A 23,462-nucleotide genomic window follows, 5' to 3' on the forward strand; every position below is an offset into this window, starting at 1 on the left:
GCCTCATCATTCCAGTGAGCACAGCAAACTTGCCCATGCACAGCAGCCACCAAAGGTGACCTCAGTGCCTTTAGGAAAGGGCCTGTGTACAGCTCGGCCGGACGCCCGGGAGCTCCTCTGGGCAGTGTCCACCCCACCCCCCGTGGCTCTTATATAATTAATTGTACATGAAATGAAGGAAAGGGTGTCCACGTGGGGGAGACTGGCATGGTTTCTTGGACACCCATGGTGCTCTATTATCTGAGGACTCCTTCTCCACCTCGCCCCCCAAGTCTGGTTCTCTGTTTTCCAGCCCGCGTTCTCTTCCTCATCACTGTTGCTATGCCTGCTGTCCCAGATGACCCTCATTTAATCTTCCCAGGCTTGAAGGACAGAATTATCTGCTTCATCCACTAGTCTCTTTCCAATTTTTATGGCGTAAGCTCTTGTATTCAACTTTCCTCTGCTCTCTTTTGCTACTTAAGGATCTAGTTTGGAAGTTTTTTTTTAAAATTACTGTTTCTTTCTCTTGGAATATCAGGTGTTTAACAACCCTAATTTCCACCAGGCAGATGCAGATCTTGATACCCTTCCCTTATAATTCTTTGTTTATTGTCTGTCACCATCACCCAGTCCCACACCCATCTCCCCCACGAAAAAAATTAACTCCAGGAAAATAAGAATCACATCTGTCTTCTTGTTCACCATGGTATCCCCACCACCTAAGACAGTGGCTGGCACACTACAACTGAACACTGTGAACGGAATTATCTTATTCTCTTTGAATATCAGTTGTTTAACAATCCTAATTTCCACCAGGCAGATGCAGATCCCTAGGAAGCAGATCCAACCATTATTCCCTTTCAAGAGCTGAAGAAATGGAGGCAGAAAGAGGCTAAATATCTCTACCCCAGGCGGCCTGGCAACAAAGCCCCGTACATAAGCTATTTTTTCAACCTCAGAAGCCCTGACTCCCTGACCTATGCTCTTCCCACTATTTCTGGCAGGTAACTTACCAAATATCTGGGAACTGGCAACAAATGTGAAAACATGAAGAGCCCCTGTGTAAAGCGCAGGGAAGACCAAACTGCTAATCATCTAATAGTTCTCGAAGTGTGGTCTTGGAAATTCTGGAGATCCCTGAGACACTTTCAGAGGTCTCCAAGGTCAAAATTATTTTTATAATAAAACTGAGATGCCATTTGACTTTTTCCCTTGCATTCTTCCTTGGGTATACTGCCGAGTTTTCAAGAGGTTATATGATGTGTGATATTACAACAGACTGACTACAGAAGCAGACATGAGAATCCTGGTATTTTGTCTTGAATCAGACATTAGATTTGTAAAAATGTAAAACAATGCCACTCTTGTTACTATTTTTTTGCTTTGGAAAATAGTCATTTTTAAAATTAAAATGTTTTCTATGTTCTATGTAATGGGTTTGTTATTGTAATTTTTGGCAATTTTTTAAATGGAGGTATAATTCACATAAAACTTACCATTTGTAAGTGTACATTTTAGTGGTTTTTAGTACATCCACTATGTTGTGCAACTATCACCACTGTCTAATTCCAGAACATTTCCATCACCCCCAAAAGAAATTCCATACCTATTAGCAACAGTCCCAGTTCATCAACCCCTTACCATCCCTTGGCAATCATAAATCAACTTTCTGTCTCTACATATTTGTTTCTGTAATTTTTAAGTACATTAATACATGTTTTAAACTTGTATTCATTTCTAACACAGTAAATACGGATAAATAAAGTCCATATAAACAGAAGATCTTTGGGGCCTCAGTTTTTAAGAATTCAAAGGGATTCCAAGGCCCCAAAATTTGAGAACCACTGGTCTAATATTTGGTTTTTGATAGGCTGGACATAATGTCTAAATCAGGGCCCTACCAGGAGCTCAAAGATGGGATGATCATCCCTGGTTAGCTTCCAGAAGGGATAGGGAACTACTTGACAGACGACTAAACCCACAGGACATGGGACCAAGGGTGAAGTTGACTAAGTAACAGACTGAGCCATGCTTTAACCCTCACTCCGACGTGTTGAGTGCTGAGTTACAAAGTAAAGAACATCCGAACTGGTCTCCTCGACTCAGACATGCGACATAAGGGGACACAAATGTCACCTGGCCTCTGCACCCCAGAGTGGCTGTGGGCTCAGCAAGAGGTGAGTGCAGCATGATTGTCCACAATCCAGCCAGCCTGGGCCTGACCTAAATTAGTGACCAGACGTTAAAGCACCGTTGACTTGTCCTGAGGGCAAGTCCTCAAACCCACAAAACAATTCCCGCCTCACAAGCGCGAGAAACAACTTCTGAAGCAAGAAATTGTAAAACCGAAGACCACTACTAGTCGTTTGAAATATTCCCACTTCCGCGAACATCTTCCTTATTCCTATAATGTGTCTAATTATGCCACTAGAATAGCAAAAATTGTATTCAGTTCAGAGAAATTTTTGGATAAATCGATGAAGTGCCTTCGACCACCCTCTGCTTGATTCGTACCAAAATTCGTAATTATTTGAGGGGGTAAAAAAAATGAGGCGAAAACTCTACACTTAACGCAAATCTATGCCTCGAAACCCAGAAGGTAAAAGAAACCCAGTGCCGCGCGGCGCTCACCAGCTCCCCCGACGGCCACTGTGGCCAACGCGTCGGGCTCCGGAGTTTGCGCGGGAGCGCCAGTCGGACGTCAACGGCCGCGTAGCCGACGTGCGCGCATGCATTCTACTCCGGGGGAAACTTTTTCTTGCAAGACCCGGAGGCGAGCCCTAGAGGGCGGAATAGGGGCGAGGCACAAGCTGAGACTTCCGGCGGCAAGTAGCCGTGATTGGTGGAGCCCGGGAAAGAGGGCGGGGCAGCGGGAAATTCGAATGGAGAGGCGGGCCCAAGGGAGGAGAAGGATGGATGCGGGGGTCCCGGCGCGGAGGCGACGCGAGATGGCGGCGGCGACCTCGGGTACGCGAGCCCGGGCAGGGTGGGTGCCGTGGTCTGGAGACTTGTGGGGCGATAGGTCGGAGTCCGGTCCCGGCTCCGCGAGTTGTCCGGGAGACCCAGGAATAGCGCGGGGGCGGGGGCGGGGGGGAGCTGGGAGTATGGGAGTCGTAGGCTGCTTCCTCCTCACTGTTTCTTGCTCTCGACGCAGATCAGTAGACCCGGGTTGAGACCTGGTTCCGGCGCACTTTTGAGCCCAGCGCACTTTTCCCTTGTGAGCTTCAGTTTTCTTCGTAAAATGGGGACAATGACCCATCTCAGATTACAAGAGAAAGCGAGCGAAGAGTAGCTAATACTCTAACCTTAGGGACAAAAGGGAGCTGGATGCGCGTCTGGGGGAAGGGTTCATGTATGACGTGTTGTTTGGGTGCAGGGAGATCCCTGAGAGAGGTAAGAGTTTCAGACGGGCTGCAGCTGGGTGAGCTGACAGCATAGGATGTGCTGGGATCACAGAAAAGGGAAATAAGGGACTGTTTGTCTCCTTACGCTCTAGCCTTGGCAGTCAGCGCTATTTTAGGGTTGGAAAGGCTGTTAGGACATTCAGAATCTTGTTCTGCTCTCTTCCTGTAGACTGAATTGTGATCAGTGATTATAATGGGCACCATAGTAATTTATTTGAGACCTTAGTGTTTGTCAGCCCCTGTGAAGAAACAGCTATCTAGTAGGATGTCAAACACATGCTGAGCCCTTGCTAGGTGCCAGGCACAGTTGTAAGTACTTTATGGTGATGAATCATTTAATCTCCACACAATGCTATGAGGTGGTTTACTGTTATTGTTCCTGTTTTACAGATGAAGAAACTGAGGCATAGATGGGTTAAAAAGCTTGCCCAAAGTTAACACAGCTAGTAAATATTGGGGTCTGAATTCACACCCAAGCAGTCTGATTCCAGAGCCTCTGCCTTTAACCATTATGCCCAAGCACATGATATTCCTGCTGTCTGAGCACAACACCCCCTCACCCTTCTAAGACCCACTGTGTCTGCTACACAGTAGATATCATAAAAATGCTTGAATGAACATTGTCCCTTCCCTAGAGGAGCTTATAGTCTGTTTCAGTAGATAGTCATATAAATCTATAACATGAAAAGCAACGAGAGATATGTATAACCTGCTATAGGGAACGCAGAAGCTGAAGTAAACCCTTGGGTATTCTGGGAAGACTTCATTAAGGAAGTGATATTTGAAGTGGGTTTCAAAGGTTGGATAGGAGTTTGCCAGGCTTTGGTGGGATGAAAAGACCACCAAATGATCGATTTCTTTTTTATGATGTAAAGAGAGGCCAAAGATGCTCTCTTTGGCTCAATTTCCTCATCAGTAAGAGTTAAGTTGAATGAAGCTTGGGAATTGTGGGAGAGGGGAAAATTAGGAGAAATAATTAGAAGTGCTAGCTTTGCCCAACCTTGAAGTTGCTTTTATGATGAAAGGGATAGACCATTGGCAGATGTGTGCATGTGACTCTCCATCTGTCCTCCCCTGGACTGTGAGCTTTGAGGCAAGAATGGCAGTGGCCACTTTTATGAAGAAAACAGGAAACAAACAAGCCAATGTTTTATGTTAGTCAGTCAAATCTTAATTTGTTCAGCAAATATTCCCTGAGAGCCTAGTCTGTGCCTGGCATTGGGAATATAAAGGTGAGCAGAGTTCACAGTTACTTGGAGAAGACAGACAAATATGCAGTTACAGTGGGGTGTGATGAGTGCTTGGATGGAGAGCCCATGGAGAGCCATGGGCTCACCTAACAGAGCCTTAATGGGGCAGTAATTTTACAAGGGAAGGGTTTTTTTAGAGGAAGTAAGGTGTAAGGATTTACCTCAATTGCTTGGGAGGCGGCAGGAGGTGGTAAGGAAGATATTCCAGGGAGAGAGAGAGAGAATAGCATATGCAAAGGCCCAAAGGTGTGAGAGAACTTGGTGTGTTGTAGGGATTGAAGGAAATTCATTATGACTGAGAGCTTACAATACAAGGAAGGAAGTGGAGGGAGAATGATTGGAAGGAAGTGGAGGGAGAATGATTGGAAGGGAATGAGACTGGAGGCAAGGAGACCAGCTGGGAGGCTGTTGAGATGAAGACAACCTTGGCAAAGATTGTGCAGTGGGGATGGAGAGAAGTAGACTCATTTAAAAAGGTAGACTTGACAGATGTTAATGAAGAGTGTGTGGGAAATGAGAGAGAAGGTGGAGTTAAGAAAGACTCTGCCATCTTTGGGATTGGTTCCATTTATTTACATTAGAGAGCATAGAAGGAAGATGGGGTTGCAGAGAGATGGGGAAGGATTCAGTTTAAGATGGGTGGAGTTTGAAATACCTGAGAACCATGTAAGAAGAGGTGTCAGGGCAACAGCTGGGAATGCAGATCCGAAGTTCAGGAGAGCCTGTGGTGTGGAGCTGTCAATTAGGAGTCATCAGCTTTGAGGCAGTAACTGAAGCCAAGAGAGCAGGTGACCTTGCCCATGATTAGTCAGTCAGTAGTGGTTCTCAACTAGGGGCAGTTTTGTTCCCCGTGGGGACATTTGTGATGTCTGGAAACATTTTTGGTTGTTACACTGGTGGGGCAGGGGGGGTATGTGCTACACTTCCTACAGTGCACAGGGGGCCCCACCCCCAAAGAATTGTCCAGCCCCCAATATCATTAGTGCAGAAATTGAGCAACCCTGATCTGGAGAGAGGATAGAAGGAGTTTAGGAAAAACATTTAAGACTGGCAGAAACTGAGAAGGAGTGAATAGAGAGCTGGTGGGTGGCAGGGAAACTAAGGGAAAAGTAGTTTCCCAAAGAAAAGCAGATCAAGGGCGTTGAATACTGCTGCAAAGTCAAAACAGGATGGGGACCTAGCTTGCCTATTGTATTTAGCAGTAAGGAGGTCATTGGTGACCCTGCTGAGGGCAGAAGTGAGTTGCTGCCTTGAGGGGAGTGAGTAGCAAGAGAAAGTGTAATAATAACAATAACAATAGCTTACGTTGCTGAGTACTTACTGCCAGCACTGCTAAACATTGTATGTACATTATTTCTCTGACTCCTCACAGTCTTATGAGGGTAGATACTGTCATTTTTATAACAAGTAACTAAGGCTTCAGCTTCCCTGGTGGTTCAGTGGTTAAGAATCCGCCTGCCAATGCAGGGGTCACGGGTTGGAGCCCTGGTCCCGGAAGATCCCACATGCCGCAGAGCAACTAAGCTCCCTGAGCCACAACTACTGAGCCCACGTGCCACAACTACTGAAGCCCACGCGCCTAGAGGTTGTGCTCTGCAACAAGAGAAGCCACCGCAATGAGGAGCCCACGCACTGCAAGGAAGAGTAGCTCCAGCTCGCCACAACTAGAGAAAGCCCGCGCACAGCAACGAAGACCCAACACGACCAAAAATAAATAATTAATTTTTTAAAAAAGGTAACTATCCAAAAACAAACAAAAAAAAAACTAACGCTTGAAGAGGTTAAGAAGCTTTCCCAAGGTCACACATCTGGTAGATGGAACTTGTCTCCGACTCTAAGGCCCATGGGGATACAAAGATGAAGGGGCTGAGAAGGCCCGAGGAATCACATAATGAACTTTGGAGTTAGACCTTCAGCTGAAACTGTCACTAGCTAGCTGTTGACTATGGGCAACCTAGCTAACCTCTCTATACTGACGTTTCCTCATTTGGAAAATGGACGAATATATAATAAAACACTTACTGGGCTTTTGTCAAGTACCAGTGCTGTGTTAAGCACTTTTACATGAATTACCTTATTGTTGCCTTAACAGCCCGACGAGGAGTTATTTTTATTTATTCCCACTTTTACAGGTGTGGAAATTGAGGCACAGGAATGGAAAACCATTTCTCCAGGTTATTTAGTTAGTTGTAAGTGGCAGAGCTGGGATTAGAACCCAGGCCATCTTACCTTGAATTTTTTCCAACCTTGAATTATTACCAACCTGCTTACTATGTACTAGTTACTCTGTTGACATTTTATTTCTTTCAATCCTTGTTAAGCTCTTCCAAGGCCCTCCCCACCCCATTTTATAGACAAGGAAACTGGGGCATATGGATGTTAAATCACTTGCCCAGGGTCACAAGCTAATAAGTGTTAGAGCTGGAATTTAAATTCAGCTCTGTCTAGCCCTCTACTCTTTCTTCAACACCAGACTTCCCCTTCCCTTTGTATTGATCACTGAACTTCCTTAAGTGCTTCTGTATCTGCCATCTTTCTCTGTTCTCACCAAAAAAACCCTGGGAAAGATAGGAAAGGAAAGGCTCCTGCACGCATTTTTGACAAGTCAGTGAACCTCTTTGCATCTTAGCTTTCTTATCTGCACAGGTGCATCTGCAGGTTTCTACTTACTTCTGACTTTTAGGATTGCCATGAGGGTCAAGTGAAGACTAGATGCCCAAGTGCTTTGTAAACCTTAAAGTGAGAAATGGTGTTACTAGCTTCATTTGTCAGATGAAGGAACAGAGGCCCAGTTTTTGGTTTTTTTTAATATTTATTTATTTGGCTGCGTTGGGTCTTAATTGCGACATGTGGGATCTTCCTTGCGGCACGCAGAATCTTTTGTTGTGGCATGCGGGCTCTAGAGCGCACGGGCTCAGTAGTTGCAGCACACGGGCTCAGTAGTTGCGGCACGCGGGCTCAGTAGTTGTGACATGCGGGCTTAGTTGCCCTGCGGCATGTGGGATCTTAGTTCCCCAACCAGGGATCGAACCTGCGTCTGCTGCATTGGAAGGCGGATTCTTAACCACTGGACCACCAAGGAAGTCCGAGGCCCAGTTTTTGGAATGGACTGTCTGCTATGTGTATACCTTACTTATGCATAAGGTTCTTCCCAGGGTTAGTCTGTCCACCTTTTTGTCCTGCTGTTTCTGTGTGGCCAGCCTCTTGCCTTATATGAGGCCTGTGGTTCCCAACAACCAGCTGCTACCACCAGCAAAAAAGGAGAGAGTCAGAGGTACCAAGAACTTTCCCATGTACCCAGTTGGTACATCACAGGGAAGCAATACGACATCCTCATTAAAAGCAGATTTTTAGAGATGAGATCTAGGTTTGAATTCTGCTGTTAGCTGTGAGTTATAGTATGGTATCCTCCAATATAAAATAGAGAAATACCCTCCTCGTAAGATTTTTTTCAGCCCATTCAATCCTCACAGAAATAGAGACTTTTTTTTTTTAGTTTTATCTTAACTGTGTTTTCTGATGATAAAAATAATTCATAATCCCCCCCCAGCCCCCTGCCAAATGACTTAGATTTAATTATGGGAAGCAAACTAAACAGAAAGCTTACCATAGATGATTGCATGTTAGTGCCTTTGCAAACTGAGCTGGGACAGAAAGGGACTGGGGTCTGCCTCTTAACCTCATCCCTTCCAAAGATGTCCACAGTGTCATTATTATTATTATTTTTTAATGCAAACATTACAGCATTACAGAACTGGGTAACATAGAAAATAAACACACATAATCCCCCATTGAGAGAAAACCATCATTAACAGGTTGGCGGGGGGCATATGTATGTGTGTATGTATTTATATGTATAATAAACCAGGTAAGAAACAAAGGCACAGAAAGGTCAGGCAGTTCATTGACTGATTTTAGATAGGGGCATATGTCAACTCTTTTAATCCTAGAACAACCCCATGAGGTCCTGGTCTGCTACACCTTGACTGATCAAAGTGTGTCCCACCAGCAGCAGCAGCATCACCTGGGAGTTGCTAGAAATGCAGAACCTTAGGCATCTCCCCAGGGACTGAAGCCAAATTCATATTTTAACTAGATCTTCCAGGTTATTTGTGTATACATTACAGTCTACACCCCACTGGACCTACTTAGTAGGATAGGAACTGAGGCCAAGCTTGGGGACACCCACAGCATGGCCAGGGTGGAAAGAGCTTCCCCCAAAATGAGCTGTGGCCCCCAGCCCTCCCAGTGGTATCCGCAGGACCCCAGCCTCCAGGCCTCCTTCCCTGCCTCTGTTGTCAGGGTTACGGGGGTCTCTAGTCTACTAAGATGCTGGGGTTTTGTTCTGCTTATTCCTCTGAAAAGCAAAAAGACACAATGTAGATTATGGTACAAGATAAAGTAATAGCCGCATGGCTCCAGGCATAAAACACTGAGGTGCTTGGAAGAGCTGCTGTGCCTCTACGAGTGTCTTCACTGGTAAAATGGGACTAACGGAAGCTACCTCTCAGTGACACCATGGAGATTAAAGTGTGCCTAGCATGTAGTCAGTGCTTCATAAATGTTAACGTTTGCTAAGTACTCAATCTGGTTTACAGTCCCAGCCTATAGATAATCTCTCTCCTTCAAACCCCACCCCACCCTGCCCCACTGCACTCCGCCTGAGACCATGTATTTGATTCATCTTTTTCTTCCATCCTGCCCTTCTGTGCTCGCCGTCACCAAGAGAACACACAGTTCTCCTGCCTCACCAGTTCTCCAAGGGGGCCGTGCTTTCACACCTCCAGGCTTTTGCACGTGCCTTTCTTTCTGCCTGGAATGCTTGGCAGTGACCCTACTCATCCTTCAGGGGTCAGCTAAGTTAACTACCTCCTCCTCCAAGACCCCTACCCTTACTTCTCAGCAAAGCTACCACCATGCTTCACACCTAAAAATTGTCTTCTTCCAGGAGCCGGTCGCTGTCGGCTAAGCAAGGTGGGAGCTGGCCGGCGCCCACCTCCAGCTCGAGTAAGGGTAGCTGTGCGACTGCGGCCATTTGTGGATGGAGCAGCTGGAGAAAATGATACCCCCTGTGTACGGGGCCTGGACAGCTGTTCTCTAGAGATTGCCAACTGGAGGAACCACCAGGAGACTCTCAAATACCAGTAGGGTTCAGGCCACTCTCCCTCCTATCCTCTCTCTTCTAGGCCTGCTCACACTATCACTTGCCCAGACAGTTTCTCAGACCTTCCTCCTCAGGATCCTTGCTCCTTCCTTAGCACAGCTTTGTTCGCCACACCTTCGTTTGTTCATTCAGAAAATGTTCATAGGTGCCCACTGTGATAGGTTCTCTGTAGGATACTGTGGGGAAGACTGGGGGCTGAATCAGACACAAGTTACTGTTCACGGTCTTACAGGGGAAATAGGCACAAAGTGGGGAAGGAGCAGCAAAGGTAAGCAGGGGAGCCCCACCTCGGGTCTTGGGGAGGTGTGGGAAGGGTTGGGGGAGCACAGACCAGCTAGCCAACCCAGGCTACAGCTGGGTGGTGTTGGAGACAACCACTTACGTTTGGGGATAGAACTCACAAGGGCAGCTACTTTAAAATTCCTTTGGAGATTTAAAGTTCAGCTTCCTTGGCCTGTTATTCTAGGCCAGAGGGTGGCAAACTACAGTCTGCAGGTCAAATCTGCTGAGAATCCTTTTTTTTTTTTTTTTTGCTGTACGCGGGCCTCTCACTGTTGCGGCCTCTCCCGTTGCGGAGCACAGGCTCAGCGACCATGGCTCACGGGCCCAGCCGCTCCACGGCATGTGGGATCCTCCCAGACCGGGGCACGAACCCATGTCCCCTGCATTGGCAGGCGGACTGTCAACCACTGCGCCACCAGGGAAGCCCTGCCGAGAACCTTTTTGTAAATAAAGCTTTATTGGAACACAACCACACTCGTTTATTTACATATTATCTGTGGCTGTTTTCTGCCCGACTGCAGCGGCAGAGTTGAGTAGTTGTGAAAGGAACCATGTGGTCCACAGAGCCCCAAATATTTACTATCTGGCTTTTTATGGAAGAAGTTTGCCAACCCTGTTCTCGGCCCTTGACAATTTGGCTTCAGTTTCTTTCCAGCCTTATTCCTCCTAACACATGCTACACTCCACGTATACTAATCCCTGCTGTGGCCTTAGCCACAGCTTCTCCGCTGGAGTGCAGTGAATGGACTACAGGTGTGTTGAGTCTCATCTAGTCATAAGCAGCATCCTCTCTTTACTCCATTACTGTGTACAAATACTACTTTCTGTATATCCTGTGATATACCCTGCCCTTTCATACCATGTCTTGTTTGTGTGCTATTTTTGATAGAGTATCTTTCTCTTCTCTGGCGAAATCCTCCTTCCCCAGGCAGAGTGCTACTCCTCCTTGTGCGTTCCCACCTTCGTTTCCTGAATTGCAGCAAAGTATGGGTATCTATCTATGCCACCAGGCTGCAGAACTCCCAAGAGCAGGGTCATCAAATTCATCTCTGTGTTTCTATGCCAATACAGAGACTGGGATGGAACGGTGTTCAGTGGGTGTTTTCTTAGGTCTTTGTGCAAGAAAAAGGATAGAGACTCTTAAATCTGAGACCAGTTTTATCCTCTTGGTCTGGGCGAGAATGGAACCCTCCACTAATCCCCTCCTTTCTTCCTGCCTGCAGGTTTGATGCTTTCTATGGGGAGAGGAGCTCTCAGCAGGACATCTATGCAGGATCAGTGCAGCCCATCCTAAGGCACCTGTTGGAAGGGCAGAATGCCAGTGTGCTTGCCTATGGGCCCACAGGAGCAGGTGAGGAAGCCAGATACAAAACAGCTATGGGTCAGAAAGGACTCGGGAGTGGGGAAGAAATTCTCACAGCTCTTTCCACTCCTTTTCCAGGGAAGACGCACACAATGCTGGGCAGCCCAGAGCAACCTGGGGTGATTCCCCGGGCTCTCATGGACCTCCTACAGCTCACAAGGGAGGAGAGCGCTGAGGGCCGGCCATGGGCCCTCTCTGTCACTATGTCCTATTTAGAGATCTACCAGGAAAAGGTGAGGCCCCTTTCTTATCGGGGAGGGAAGAGACAAAGGGTCAAAATCAGACCCAGTTCTGGAACATGAAGCTCTGCTCTAGCAAGAAGGCGTAAGACCTGGAAAGACAGAGGTTGGGGTAGTGGATGGCACAACTCTGAGAATCAGCAGAGAAAAGGAGCCCAATAGCCAGGAAGTAAGCAGCCTGTAACTGGAGGATTGGCCCTACCTCCCACTGCTCAAACAGGTATTAGACCTCTTGGAACCTTCATCAGGAGACCTGGTGATCCGAGAAGACTGCCGAGGAAACATCCTGATTCCGGGCCTCACACAGAAGCCCATCACTAGCTTTGCTGATTTTGAGCGGCATTTCCTGCCAGCCAGTCGAAATCGGACAGTAGGAGCCACGAGGCTCAACCAGCGCTCCTCCCGCAGTCACGCTGTGCTCCTGGTTAAGGTGAGGCCCACTGACAGGGGTGAGGACCAGGGAAGCCCCTGGAGCCTGAGCTAAACTGGAGCCCTTGCTCTTACCCCCAGGTGGATCAGCGGGAACGTTTGGCCCCATTTCGCCAGCGGGAGGGAAAACTCTACCTGATTGACTTGGCTGGCTCAGAGGACAACCGGCGCACAGGCAACAAGGGCCTGCGGCTGAAGGAGAGTGGAGCCATCAACACCTCCCTCTTTGTACTGGGCAAGGTGGTCGATGCGCTGAACCAGGGCCTCCCTCGGGTGCCCTACCGGGACAGCAAGCTTACTCGCCTGTTACAGGTCAGGCCTCCCATCTCGGGTAAAAGGAGCTGGAGAAGGGGGTTCTCAGGCCTCCTGGGGTGTTGGGGAACAGCAGTCAGATAAGGGGAAGGTGGGGCTTCTGGCCCACCCACCCTGCCCCATCCCCGTCCCTTAGGACTCTCTGGGTGGCTCGGCCCACAGCATCCTGATCGCCAACATTGCCCCTGAGAGACGCTTCTACCTAGACACAGTCTCTGCACTCAACTTTGCAGCCAGGTCCAAGGAGGTGATCAATCGGCCTTTTACCAATGAGAGCTTACAGCTTCATGGTGAGGACTGGGGTTGGTAGGAGTGGAAAGGCCCAGTCTGGACAGCTGGGGAGTTTGCTGAGTCCACCAAGCATCAGCATAGAAGTTGACGCCCCCTTTTTCCCCTCCCCTGCCATCTTCCCCTAGTCTTGGCACCTATTAAACTGTCTAAGAAAGAACTGCTAGGCCCGTCAGAAGCAAAGAGAGCCCGAGGCCCTGAGGAAGAGGAGACTGGGAGTCCTGAACCCCCAGCAGCTCCATCTTCTGCCTCCCAGAAACTCAGGTGAGCAGAGAGGGAGGGGTCTTGGGCATATTCCCTTTCCTGTTGTGTCTGGGTTGGGTGCAGAGTAGCATTGGGTTTAGCCTGTCGGATCCTTGAGCTGTAAACTTGTTCTTCCACTGGATTCACCCAAAATCCTCTACTGAATTCACTGAAGTGCTAAGATCAACCTCCAGCCTTGACGCTGCGGCTGGGGGCCATAAGGAGGCTCCCCCTTGAGCTCCTAGCCCCGCCTTTCTGTTTTCCAACCCCTTTAGGCAGTCAGCAAAATCTCACATTTTGGCACCGATGTTTCAAGGATGAGTACTTTTGCTTCTGGTTCAAGGAGTAATGAGGACCCGGTCTTTCAGGTCCCAAGGGTAAGAGCAAAGCAAAGGAGATAAGAGATGAAGAGAGATGTCTCATTGAGACTCAGTCTGTATGTTAGAGTCCAACCTTTCTGTGACTTTCCATGGAGTCAGTTGCTGTCCTAACTTTGCCCTGCTTCTACCCTCAATCCAAACAAAGCCTCTCTAAACCAGGGAGGTGTGTGGCCTCCCTCCCTGGTTCTGATAGCCCCACCTCATGGCCCAGTATGCACTAATATTCAGGTCACCCCTGCTTAGTGGTCTTGCTTTCCGTGTCTGGCCACCTAGCCCTTCAAGGAACCAGCTGCAGTTTGAACTTTGTCCTTTTTCTACCCCTAACCCAAATAAAGCTTCTCTAAACTCTATAAGTCCTAAGACTAGATGTGACCTGAGGCGGCCAAGGATTAGTGTACAGTCTGCCCCCGGGGACTATTGTAGTTAAGGATGGCATACATAAAAATGTGCCTGGTGCTTGTGTTCACTTGGAACCCCATCTCTCAATCTTGTCCTTCTTAAGCCATTTGTCAGCAGTCCCCTCTCCTATGTGTACAGACTCAGAGAAACACACACACCCATACACCTGTATTATGTGTGAAACAGGCAAGGTCTCTGTCAGATAGGCATCTTGGGTAATCTCAGAGAATGGGGCACATCAGACCTAGACAGACCCTGACTTCAGGGAGCTCAAGTTTCAGTAGAGGAAGCAAGATGGGAACATCAGTATATGATGCAAGGTCGATAGTACAGAGCACAATAAGGAAGGAGGATCCTCCTGTTCTGTGAGAGCCGGGAAGGAAGAAATGACTTCTGTGTTCACCCATATTTTCTGATCCTGCTCTTCTAGGCACTTATACACAAAGAACAGGACAGTCTCTGTCCTCCAGGAGCTAGTTCACAGTGTAGGAAAGAAGATATACAATCAAGCTGGCATCAAACTGACTTTGAATGATAATTGAGATCAGGTGTGAGGGGAAAAATTCCAGACAGAAGGAAGGAATGTTAGACATTATCATGTTCAGATTAAGTCAGGACTCTGTTTGAATGGGCCTTTCCTACTGCTCACAGGAGAAAGGCTTGGCACTTGAGGTCCTCAGTAGTTTTCAGAGCCCTGCTGAAGATGACCTCCTCTGTGAATCTTTCACCGACTACCCCTCCAAATGGACAGGCACCTGGCCCTTGCTATCACCTTATCACGGTCTCTTACTTTGTTAGACAGTGAGTGCCTTCAGGGCAGGGTGGTGTCCTAGACCCCATGAATACCTGCCACTCAGGTGTTCATTAAATGCTTCTTCTCATCTGATCTCCTGGCATCCCTGAGAAGTTACTTGGGCAGGTAGAGATCAATCCCCCTTCGCCTGAAGAAGGCACAGCACCCAGAGAGTCTCGATGACTTGTTCAGGGTTGCCTAGCAAGTTAACACCAGGGTTCTGGAACCACAGAAACACCAAGTTAAGGCAGCATGAGGGAAATCTGCGGCTGGAGAGGGTGATGAGAGAAGAGGTAAGTGGGGAGTAACCTCTTTGTCTGCTCAGCCCCCTACAGAAGCTAAATAGCATGGACCCAGCTATGGTGGAGCGCCTTCTAAGCCTGGACCGTCTGCTGGGCTCCCAGGGGAGCCAGGGGACCCCTCTGCTGAGCACCCCGAGGCGAGAGCGGATGGTGCTTATGAAGACAGTGGAGGCGAAGGATCTGGAAATTGAGGTAAGTGTTGGGGGGTTGGGGCTGGGATTCCTACTGGCCTTGAGAAGCAGCCTGAGGATCTTCAGATAGGGAAGGACACTGAAAGGCTGGACCAGCATCCAGTTTTCACCCAACACTGGAATCCCTCAGTTCTCCAGCTTCTGCTTGAATGTCCTTAACATGGCTGAACTTTGAAAAATAATTGAGGTCAGATGTGAGGAGGTGAGAGAAAAAAAAATTCCAGGTAAAAGTACAAATGCAAGACACTGCCATTTCCTAAAACTCAGTTCATATTAAGTGAGGACTCTCTGCTTGAACTTCCCTTCAGTATTTCATAAGGAAGCTAGTTCCACCTCTGGACAGCCCTGATCATTAGAAAGCCCTTAATTACATTGGGCTCCAGTTGTCTCCTGGTAATTTCTCCTGTTGGTCCTCGCCCTGCCCTTTTAAGGCCTCAGAGTCCTGCACACTCACTGTCCTAATCTACTGCCCTAAAGTTGGTTCTGGGTCATATCTCTCCCTGATCCTTTCTAACAGAGGCTTAAGATGAAGCAAAAAGAACTGGAAGCCAAGGTGCTGGCCCAGGAGGCTGCAGACCCAAAGGAGAAAGAGAACTACTCTCCCACAATGCTCCGACCCCTTGCCCGCCGCACAGTCACAGTGGCTAAGCCCCTCAAAAAGGCTGTGGTGATGCCCCTACAACTGAGTAAGTTTGGCTCTGGCGGCCAGGAGGGCCCAGATAACAGAGATCTTAGAAGGAAGGAGGTGTTTGGAGCAGCTGTCCTCATGTCACTCATGTCCTCCCACCATGGGAAGGGGGAGGGGGATGTGAAATAAGAGCTGGGTGCACTGCTCCCGGGCATTTAGTACCATGGGGTAGACTGACCAGTGCATGACTGATTATCATGCAAGACCAACTGAGATTAGTTTCAAATACAGGTATAAGAAAGGCCGTGTGGAAACAGAACAAAAGAAGATTAACTCAGGCTGGAGGGGAACTGGGGAATCAGTAATGGAAGAACCAAGTGGCTACTGGGGGGCTGAAAAGTGGCCTCTGCTGTGATTCCAGCTCACAATTCTTGCTTTCAGTTCAGGAGCAGGCAGCATACCCAAATGCCGAGATCCATATCTTGAAGAAGAAAGGCCGGAAGAGAAAGGTGAGACTAGCGGAAGGCTTAGGCTGTACCTAGAACCCAGGAGAAGTAAGGGGTAGAGAGCTCTAGTGGGAAGAGTACTGGCCAAAGAGTTACATGGCCTGTCAGAACACTTATCAGCTATTTACAACTCTTCCAAGTTGCTTATCCTCTGAATGCAGTGACGTCTCACAGGGCATTTAGGATGAAATGCAGTAATATGAATGTACTTAGTGGGCTGGGTGTCCATCACCTGTTACTTTCCTTTCTTCGTGATGGCTCTTGCTCTCAGTCAGTAGCTACTTACTAGGTACAGTGTGCAGCCTGGGTCCTGCCCTCTACAAACTTCAGAGCCCATTTAGGCAAACAGCCTAAACTGTCAAGAAATGAAACAACACTGGAAGACCTACCTAAAAACTGTGATGACATCGGGAGTGTGTCACTTGTTGAGTACCTTCTATGTGCTTTCCTAGGGGTGAAAGAGCTTATTCTGTCCTTTTAGAAGTGAGGAACCAGATTTAAGAGCTTACTATGTGTTTTACATTCATTAACTCATTTGATCTTCACAGCAACACTATTCTACTCTTTCACAAGTCGGGTAAAATGAGAATCAACCCAGAGAGTGACCAGAGGGAAGGGTTTTGGGACAGACACTGTACAGGAGGGAAAAGAAAGAGAGGCTGGGGAGGGCCGGGAGGTAGGTGCTGTTAGGTTCCTATCCTTGGCAGAGGAGTCCAGAGTGGTGAACAGCACCCGGCAGTAAACCACTGCTGTTACTGCTGTTTCTGTCACTCACCTCCTCCTGCCTCATAGCTGGAGTCCCTGGATGCCTCAGAGCCGGAGGAGAAGGGTGAGGACTGCTGGGAGCTACAGATCAGCCCGGAGCTACTGGCCCGTGGGCGCCAAAAAATATTAGATCTGCTGAATGAAGGGTCAGCCCGGGATCTGCGCAGCCTGCAGCGCATTGGCCAAAAGAAGGCTCAGCTCATCGTGGGCTGGAGAGAGCTCCACGGGCCCTTCAGCCAGGTAATGGCCCAGGGAGGACAGCCCCGGAATGGAGTTGGGTGGGGGGGAGCCTGGCATTCCCTAGACCCCTTCCCCATCGCTGCTGTCCTGCCAGGTGGAGGACCTGGAACGCGTCGAGGGCATATCCGGGAAACAGATGGAGTCGTTCCTGAAGGTGAGCTCACGAGACTCGGGCCCCCTCCTCCCTCTAGCCTGTGCCCTGCCCGGCCCTAACGCCGCTCTCCCTTTCCCTCCTGTGTTGCAGGCGAACATCCTGGGTCTTGCCGCGGGCCAGCGCTGTGGGCCCTCCTGACTGCCGGCTGTCCTCCTCACTCTGCCTTTTTTTTTTTCTTTTTAAATCCTTGTGTAATTGCTTGTCCTGTAAATACAGTTTTCACTCCGTTGCTTCAGCCTGATTCTTGGGACTGCGAGGGCGGGGCCGGGGTATAATTGCTTTGGGGATGGGCCACAAGCTTTGCGGGTTAACTTCTTTGGGCGCCATCTTTGGGAAAACACGAAGCAGCGCAGGGTTGTAAATAAACCGCTGGAGTGGGAGGGGGAAGGGACGGTGGCCGAGAGGACACAAAAAGCTACCGCGAGAGTCCGAGGACGACAACCGTTAGGCGGGCGCGCGCTTAGAGTTTAGCCCCGCCCCATCCGTACCCCCGGCGCGCGCTCCCCTACTCTCCCGCTCGGCAACGACAGCGAGCTTGTGCGCGTGCGCGCGAAATAACGGCCGCTGGTGGAGGCAGGCGGGGGGTGGAATCTTTGAGGGGGGAAAGAGAAGCCGCCCCGTCTCCCGCGCGCCCACCACCTGCGCCATCGTCAGCCAATCAGCGGCCGTCTCAGGGGTCTCGCGCTTAGGGCGACTCCAGCTGCTGGGTGGCTCCCCCGTCCCTCCTCCCGCCAGAGTCCCTCTCGTACCTCCCCCCTCCCGCTGGCCTCGCGCGCGCTCGCGCTCGCGCCCGCTCCAGCCTCTTGTGTGTCCTCGCGCCCCCCGCCCTCCCTCCCTCCCCGCGCGCAGTGTGCTCCGCTCCCCCCCACCCTCCTCCTCCTCCTCCTCCCCCCCCTCCCGCCCGCCCCGCGCGCCTCCTCCCCGGGTTCCCCCTCCCCCACTGCCGCCTCCTCCTCCTCCTCCCGCCCCAGGGTGAGCGCGAGCCACCTCCCTCCCTCCCTCCGCCATGGATCCAGGCAACTGGAGCAGCTTCATCTTCCAGGTAACAACCCCCTCCCCCGCCCCACCCCCCCTTCCCACACCCCCTCCCGCCCGCCCTCCCCTCCCGTCCCACCCCCCCCTCCGCGCGCCCGGTGCGCGCGCAGCTGTCCCCCTCCCTCCCTCGCGCCCTCCCCCGCCCTCCCCGAGGCGCCGGCTGGGCGCGCGCGCGGCGGGGGCCGAGGCTGCTCCCTCGCTCCCCCCACCCCGCCCCGCCAGGCTCCAACCGCCGCCGCCGCCGCCGCCGCCCGGGCCCCCGCCCGGCCCCGGCCCCGCGGGGCCTCCCGCCCCCACCCAGGGGGCGTCGCCGCCGCCGTCTCCGCCGCGCTCCGCGGCCCGCCAGGCGCCCTCCTTCCCTCCCTCCCGCCGGCCGGGGTGCGCGGGCGGCGGGGCGGCCCGCGGGCCATGCGTTCGGCGCGGCCCAGCCCGGCCGGCCGGGGGCGGTGCCCCGAGCCCGGGCCCCGCGCGACCCGCGCCCCCGGCCCCCGCTGAGCCCCGGGGGCCCCGCCGTGGCCGAGGCCATGTTCCCCGTGTTCCCTTGCACGCTGCTGGCCCCCCCCTTCCCCGTGCTGGGCCTGGACTCCCGGGGGGTGGGCGGCCTCATGAACTCCTTCCCGCCACCTCAGGGTCACGCCCAGAACCCCCTGCAGGTCGGGGCTGGGCTCCAGTCCCGCTTCTTTGCCTCCCAGGGCTGCGCCCAGAGTCCATTCCAGGTGAGTAGGGGCCGGCCGTGGCGGGCCGGGCTGGGAGGGCGCCGACCTGCGGCCGCGGCCCACACGGCGCCTTGTTTTCGCAGGCCGCGCCGGCGCCCCCACCCACGCCCCAGGCCCCGGCGGCCGAGCCCCTCCAGGTGGACTTGCTCCCGGTTCTTGCCGCCGCCCAGGAGTCCGCCGCCGCCGCCGCCGCGGCCGCCGCCGCTGCCGCCGCCGCCGCCGTTGCTGCTGCGCCCCCGGCCCCGGCCACCGCCTCCACTGTGGACACAGCGGCTCTGAAGCAGCCCCCGGCGCCCCCTCCGCCGCCCCCTCCGGTGTCGGCGCCCGCCGCTGAGGCCGCGCCCCCTGTCTCTGCCGCCACCATCGCCGCAGCCGCGGCCACCGCCGTCGTTGCCCCAACCTCGACGGTCGCCGTGGCCCCGGTCGCATCTGCCTTGGAGAAGAAGACAAAGAGCAAGGGGCCCTACATCTGTGCCCTGTGCGCCAAGGAGTTCAAGAACGGCTACAATCTCCGGAGGCACGAGGCCATCCACACGGGAGCCAAAGCCGGCCGGGTCCCTTCGGGTGCTATGAAGATGCCCACCATGGTGCCCCTGAGCCTCCTGAGCGTGCCTCAGCTGAGCGGAGCCGGCGGGGGAGGGGGAGAAGCGGGTGCCGGCGGCGGAGCGGCCGCAGTGGCCGCCGGTGGCGTGGTGACCACGACCGCCTCGGGAAAGCGCATCCGGAAGAACCACGCCTGCGAGATGTGCGGCAAGGCTTTCCGCGACGTCTACCACCTGAACCGACACAAGCTGTCGCACTCGGACGAGAAGCCCTACCAGTGCCCGGTGTGCCAGCAGCGCTTCAAGCGCAAGGACCGCATGAGCTACCACGTGCGCTCACATGACGGCGCTGTGCACAAGCCCTACAACTGCTCCCACTGTGGCAAGAGCTTCTCCCGGTGTGCACGGGGCTTCGGCCGCCCACTAGGCGGGTGGGGAGGGAGGGACGGTCGGCGATGGAGGTGGCCTGGCCTTGGCTGGTGGGGAGGGAGGGAGGGAGGGAGGTTTCTGAGAATGGGGACAGGGAGCCACTCCCAGGGAGGAGGGCGGACAGCCTCTCCTGGTTACCAGGGAGCAGGGGGTGGTGCTTAGCAAAGGAGGTGGGTTCTTGGGTTGTAGGACAGCCTCGAGTGGGAGGAGGCCGAGGCAGCCCTGCACCAGAGGAGGGATTTCCTGCCTTACCAGGACTCTGAAACCCCGGGCTTGGGAGAAAATGTAGGGACCCAGGGAAAGGCTTGCTGTACAGTGTTAGGCAGACTCGGGGACACCTCCACACTCCAGGGCCCTAACCCCAACCCCAACGTATCCCCAGGCCGGATCACCTCAACAGTCACGTCAGACAAGTGCACTCAACAGAACGGCCCTTCAAATGTGAGGTAGGAAGCCCGCCTCCTCCTGTCCTGGTTTTCATGATTTTGATCCTCATTGTAGTTGTCTGAGTTCAGCCTCTCAGACCCCCTTTTTCTCTCTCTTCTTTTTGCTTTTTCACTCCATTTTTTCATCCCTTCTTCAAGGCCTCATCATCTCACTCCCATTTCCTACAGATCAAAGATCCCCAAGGCTCTGATTCCTTTAACCTCTTGCCCCCCTCTCCCTACTACCCGAAGCTTTAACTCTCCTGACACCCCCCACGCCCCTCCCCCCTCCCCAGAAATGTGAGGCAGCTTTTGCTACGAAGGATCGGCTGCGGGCCCACACAGTACGACACGAGGAGAAGGTGCCATGTCATGTGTGTGGCAAGATGTTGAGCTCGGCTTATATTTCGGACCACATGAAGGTGCACAGCCAGGGCCCTCACCATGTCTGTGAGCTCTGCAACAAAGGTACACGCTGAGAGGTGCCGGGGGTGGGGTGGGGGACAAAGGGTGGGGACAAAACCAGAGGCCCTTCCACAGATGTGGGTTAAAGGTGCTGTAGCCAAGAGCTCGTGGCATCTAGAGCCCTTTAGAAAGCAAATGAAGCAACATTGGGATGACTAAACATCATCACTAAGTTCGAAGAGGTCATGGCTTGAGGAGATGATCTACCAGAAAGAGTCCACTTCTGGGTGTGTGTGGGGAGATGGGAGGGGGACACAACTGCTTTGGGGAAGGAGTGGTCAAGAGAGCCAGTTCCCAAGGGTCAGAAGGCAAGGTTTCAGCTGTGCAGCCACAAGTTCTTGTCTTCAGCTCCTGGGGCAGGTGGAGTACAATGGCAGGGATTTAACAAGTACTCGCCCTGCCTCAGTAGTAGAGAAAGCTGCTTTTAAACAAATTCACTTCTTCACTGAGTAACCGGTCTGAGACTACATGGGGCACTGGAGGGAGGGGACACAGCCGTCTCTGCTGAGGGTCAACTCTTCAAGTGGCTAGGAATCAGTGTCCGGTCACCCCAGGAGAGATCCCCCAGCCACAGAGGATGGGTTCTGTGGATACCAAGGCCCAAAAGCCAGCACCACTCAACCAGTTCTCAAGCTCAGGGAGGAGCTATGCCCCACCAGCCCCAGCAGAGTAGTTGGCCCCAGGCTACCAAGGATATGGTGGGAGGAGGACAGGGCCATCTGAGGAGGGTGTCCCCAGCCTAGGAGAACAACCCCGTCTCTGGGGTCTCCGCCTGGCTGACCCCCACCCCCCATCCCAATCCACCCCCCCCCCATAGGCTTCACCACGGCAGCATACCTGCGCATCCACGCGGTGAAGGACCATGGGCTCCAGGCCCCGCGGGCTGACCGCATCCTGTGCAAGCTGTGCAGCGTGCACTGCAAGACCCCTGCCCAGCTGGCCGGCCACATGCAGACCCATCTGGGGGGGGCCGCCCCCCCTGTCCCGGGAGACGCCCCCCAGCCACAGCCCACCTGCTGAGGGGGACCCCCGCACCCACCAGGCAAGGCGTGGGGCATGGCTGGGGGGGGTGGGATGGGGCGTGTGGGACGAGGGGGCTCAAAGGGCCCAATAGGGGATCTTAGGAAGGCCAGGGATGCCCATCTATCACCCAAGTTAGGGAGACTTCTGGGGACAGGGAGGGCCTTTCAGGAGAACTGGGTAAGGATGCGGGCCAAAATCTCTGGGGACCAAACAGGAAGTGAGCAACGGCTGTGTCCCACGGGAGGTTGTCTGGGAAAGAGTCTGGGGCAAGGGGCAAGGTTCTTGCCATTCAGATTGCACTGTGATTTGGTGTTTCTCACCTTACAGGTACAGGTGAGGTCTGTCCAATGGCGGCAGCGGCGGCAGCGGCGGCAGCAGCGGCAGTGGCAGCCCCTCCCACAGCTGTGGGCTCCCTCTCGGGGGCCGAGGGGGTGCCTGTGAGCTCTCAGCCACTTCCCTCCCAGCCCTGGTGAGCTCCAAGTTGGTGGGGGGGAGAGGGGAGAATGGAGGAAAGTCCCTTGGTACCATCTCCTCTTCCCCTCTCTCTTCCCACCAATTCCTCACTATTTCCCCCATCAACCAAGGAGCCTCCAGAAGGAAAGGAGGAAGAAGTGTTTTTCTTAGGGGAATTCGCTAGGTTTTAATGATTTGTTTCTCCTGCTCCTCTCTTCTCCCTATCAGACCTGACCCCACACACACCTGTCCCCTCGGTTGTGTTGAGGCCCCCTGGACAGTGGGCAGGGGTGGCAGAGGACAGGAGTGGCCACTGCCCTCACCCCCTCTCCTCTCTGTAACCCCCTGCCCTGCCCTTCCAGGGATTTGTGAGCCTTTCCCTCGATGGTCCTTCTTGCTCTCCTCCTTCCAGTGTCCCCCTACTGTTTGCTGCCCCTCCCTGGGGAGTTGGTGCTTTTTTTTTTTTTTTTCCAGGGGGAGGGAGGAGAGGAAGGAGGGAAATCAAAAATTCTGTCCCAGAGAGGGGGAAAGGTGAGATTTGAGGAGGGGCAGAAACAGGGAAGGCAGAGGTTATACTTTCATAAGGTGGGATGGTTTGGGGTCAGGCCCTAAACATCATCCTGCTTGAGAATCTGTCAGGGGAAAACAAGTCAAGGGGAGCAAAAGAAGGAGCCACTAGGGCCAGAGGCAGGACAAGAGATGGAATCTTAGGGGGCCAGGGTAAATGGGGGGATCCAGGGACTAGAGGTGCTTCCTGGGGGTGGGGGGAATGCAGCCACAGTGTCTCCCCCTTCCCTCTTCCACCCCAGCTCCATCCCTGGCCTTTTCTTTTCATCCCTTCCCCCTTGACAGAAGCTGTGGCCCTGGCCATGTCATCGTGTTCCTGTGTCCCCTGCATGTTCCCCACCCTTCACCCCCTCCTTTTGCGCGGACCCCATTACAATAAATTTTAAATAAAAACCTGTCTCTGACTCAATGAATGAATTGCTCTCACCAAGCCCCCTATCCCCACCCCTAAGGGGATTCTTAGGCCTGTTGTCTGTCCCAGTCCTGCTCTGCC

The 23,462-nt window shown here is 52.5% G+C and overlaps 2 protein-coding genes across 7 annotated transcripts; both read left to right on the forward strand.

The window, feature by feature from the left end:
- Positions 1-2,759: 2,759 nt before the first annotated feature.
- On the forward strand, positions 2,760-18,182 carry KIF22 (kinesin family member 22). Of its 2 annotated transcripts, XM_022588317.2 has the most exons (14): positions 2,765-2,949; positions 9,585-9,780; positions 11,306-11,433; positions 11,524-11,678; positions 11,905-12,114; positions 12,195-12,425; positions 12,562-12,715; positions 12,842-12,977; positions 14,854-15,022; positions 15,539-15,707; positions 16,091-16,158; positions 16,948-17,160; positions 17,255-17,314; positions 17,405-17,543. In XM_022588317.2, exons 1-14 carry the CDS (start codon positions 2,865-2,867, stop codon positions 17,450-17,452), a joined length of 2,022 nt encoding a protein of 673 aa, XP_022444025.1. In that variant the 5' UTR covers positions 2,765-2,864; the 3' UTR covers positions 17,453-17,543. The 2 variants fall into 2 exon arrangements, with proteins under 2 accessions (XP_089752038.1, XP_022444025.1); XM_089895912.1 differs by having other exon boundaries at positions 2,760-2,949; positions 16,948-17,314; positions 17,405-18,182.
- Positions 18,183-18,263: 81 nt separating this feature from the next.
- Positions 18,264-23,366, forward strand: MAZ (MYC associated zinc finger protein). Of its 5 annotated transcripts, XM_089895913.1 has the most exons (7): positions 18,264-18,356; positions 18,979-19,065; positions 19,149-20,005; positions 20,419-20,482; positions 20,758-20,929; positions 21,744-21,968; positions 22,277-22,389. In XM_089895913.1, exons 1-6 carry the CDS (start codon positions 18,321-18,323, stop codon positions 21,944-21,946), a joined length of 1,419 nt encoding a protein of 472 aa, XP_089752039.1. In that variant the 5' UTR covers positions 18,264-18,320; the 3' UTR covers positions 21,947-21,968; positions 22,277-22,389. The 5 variants fall into 5 exon arrangements, with proteins under 5 accessions (XP_089752039.1, XP_089752040.1, XP_089752041.1 ...); XM_089895914.1 differs by lacking the exon at positions 21,744-21,968 and having other exon boundaries at positions 18,265-18,356; positions 22,277-23,366; XM_022588318.2 differs by lacking the exon at positions 18,264-18,356 and having other exon boundaries at positions 18,677-19,065.
- Positions 23,367-23,462: the final 96 nt, after the last annotated feature.

This window comes from Delphinapterus leucas, chromosome 15 (genome assembly GCF_059928025.1).
Source record: "Delphinapterus leucas isolate spDelLeu-1000000601 "Yukka" chromosome 15, BTC_Dleu_Yukka2, whole genome shotgun sequence".
NCBI lineage: Eukaryota > Metazoa > Chordata > Mammalia > Artiodactyla > Monodontidae > Delphinapterus > Delphinapterus leucas.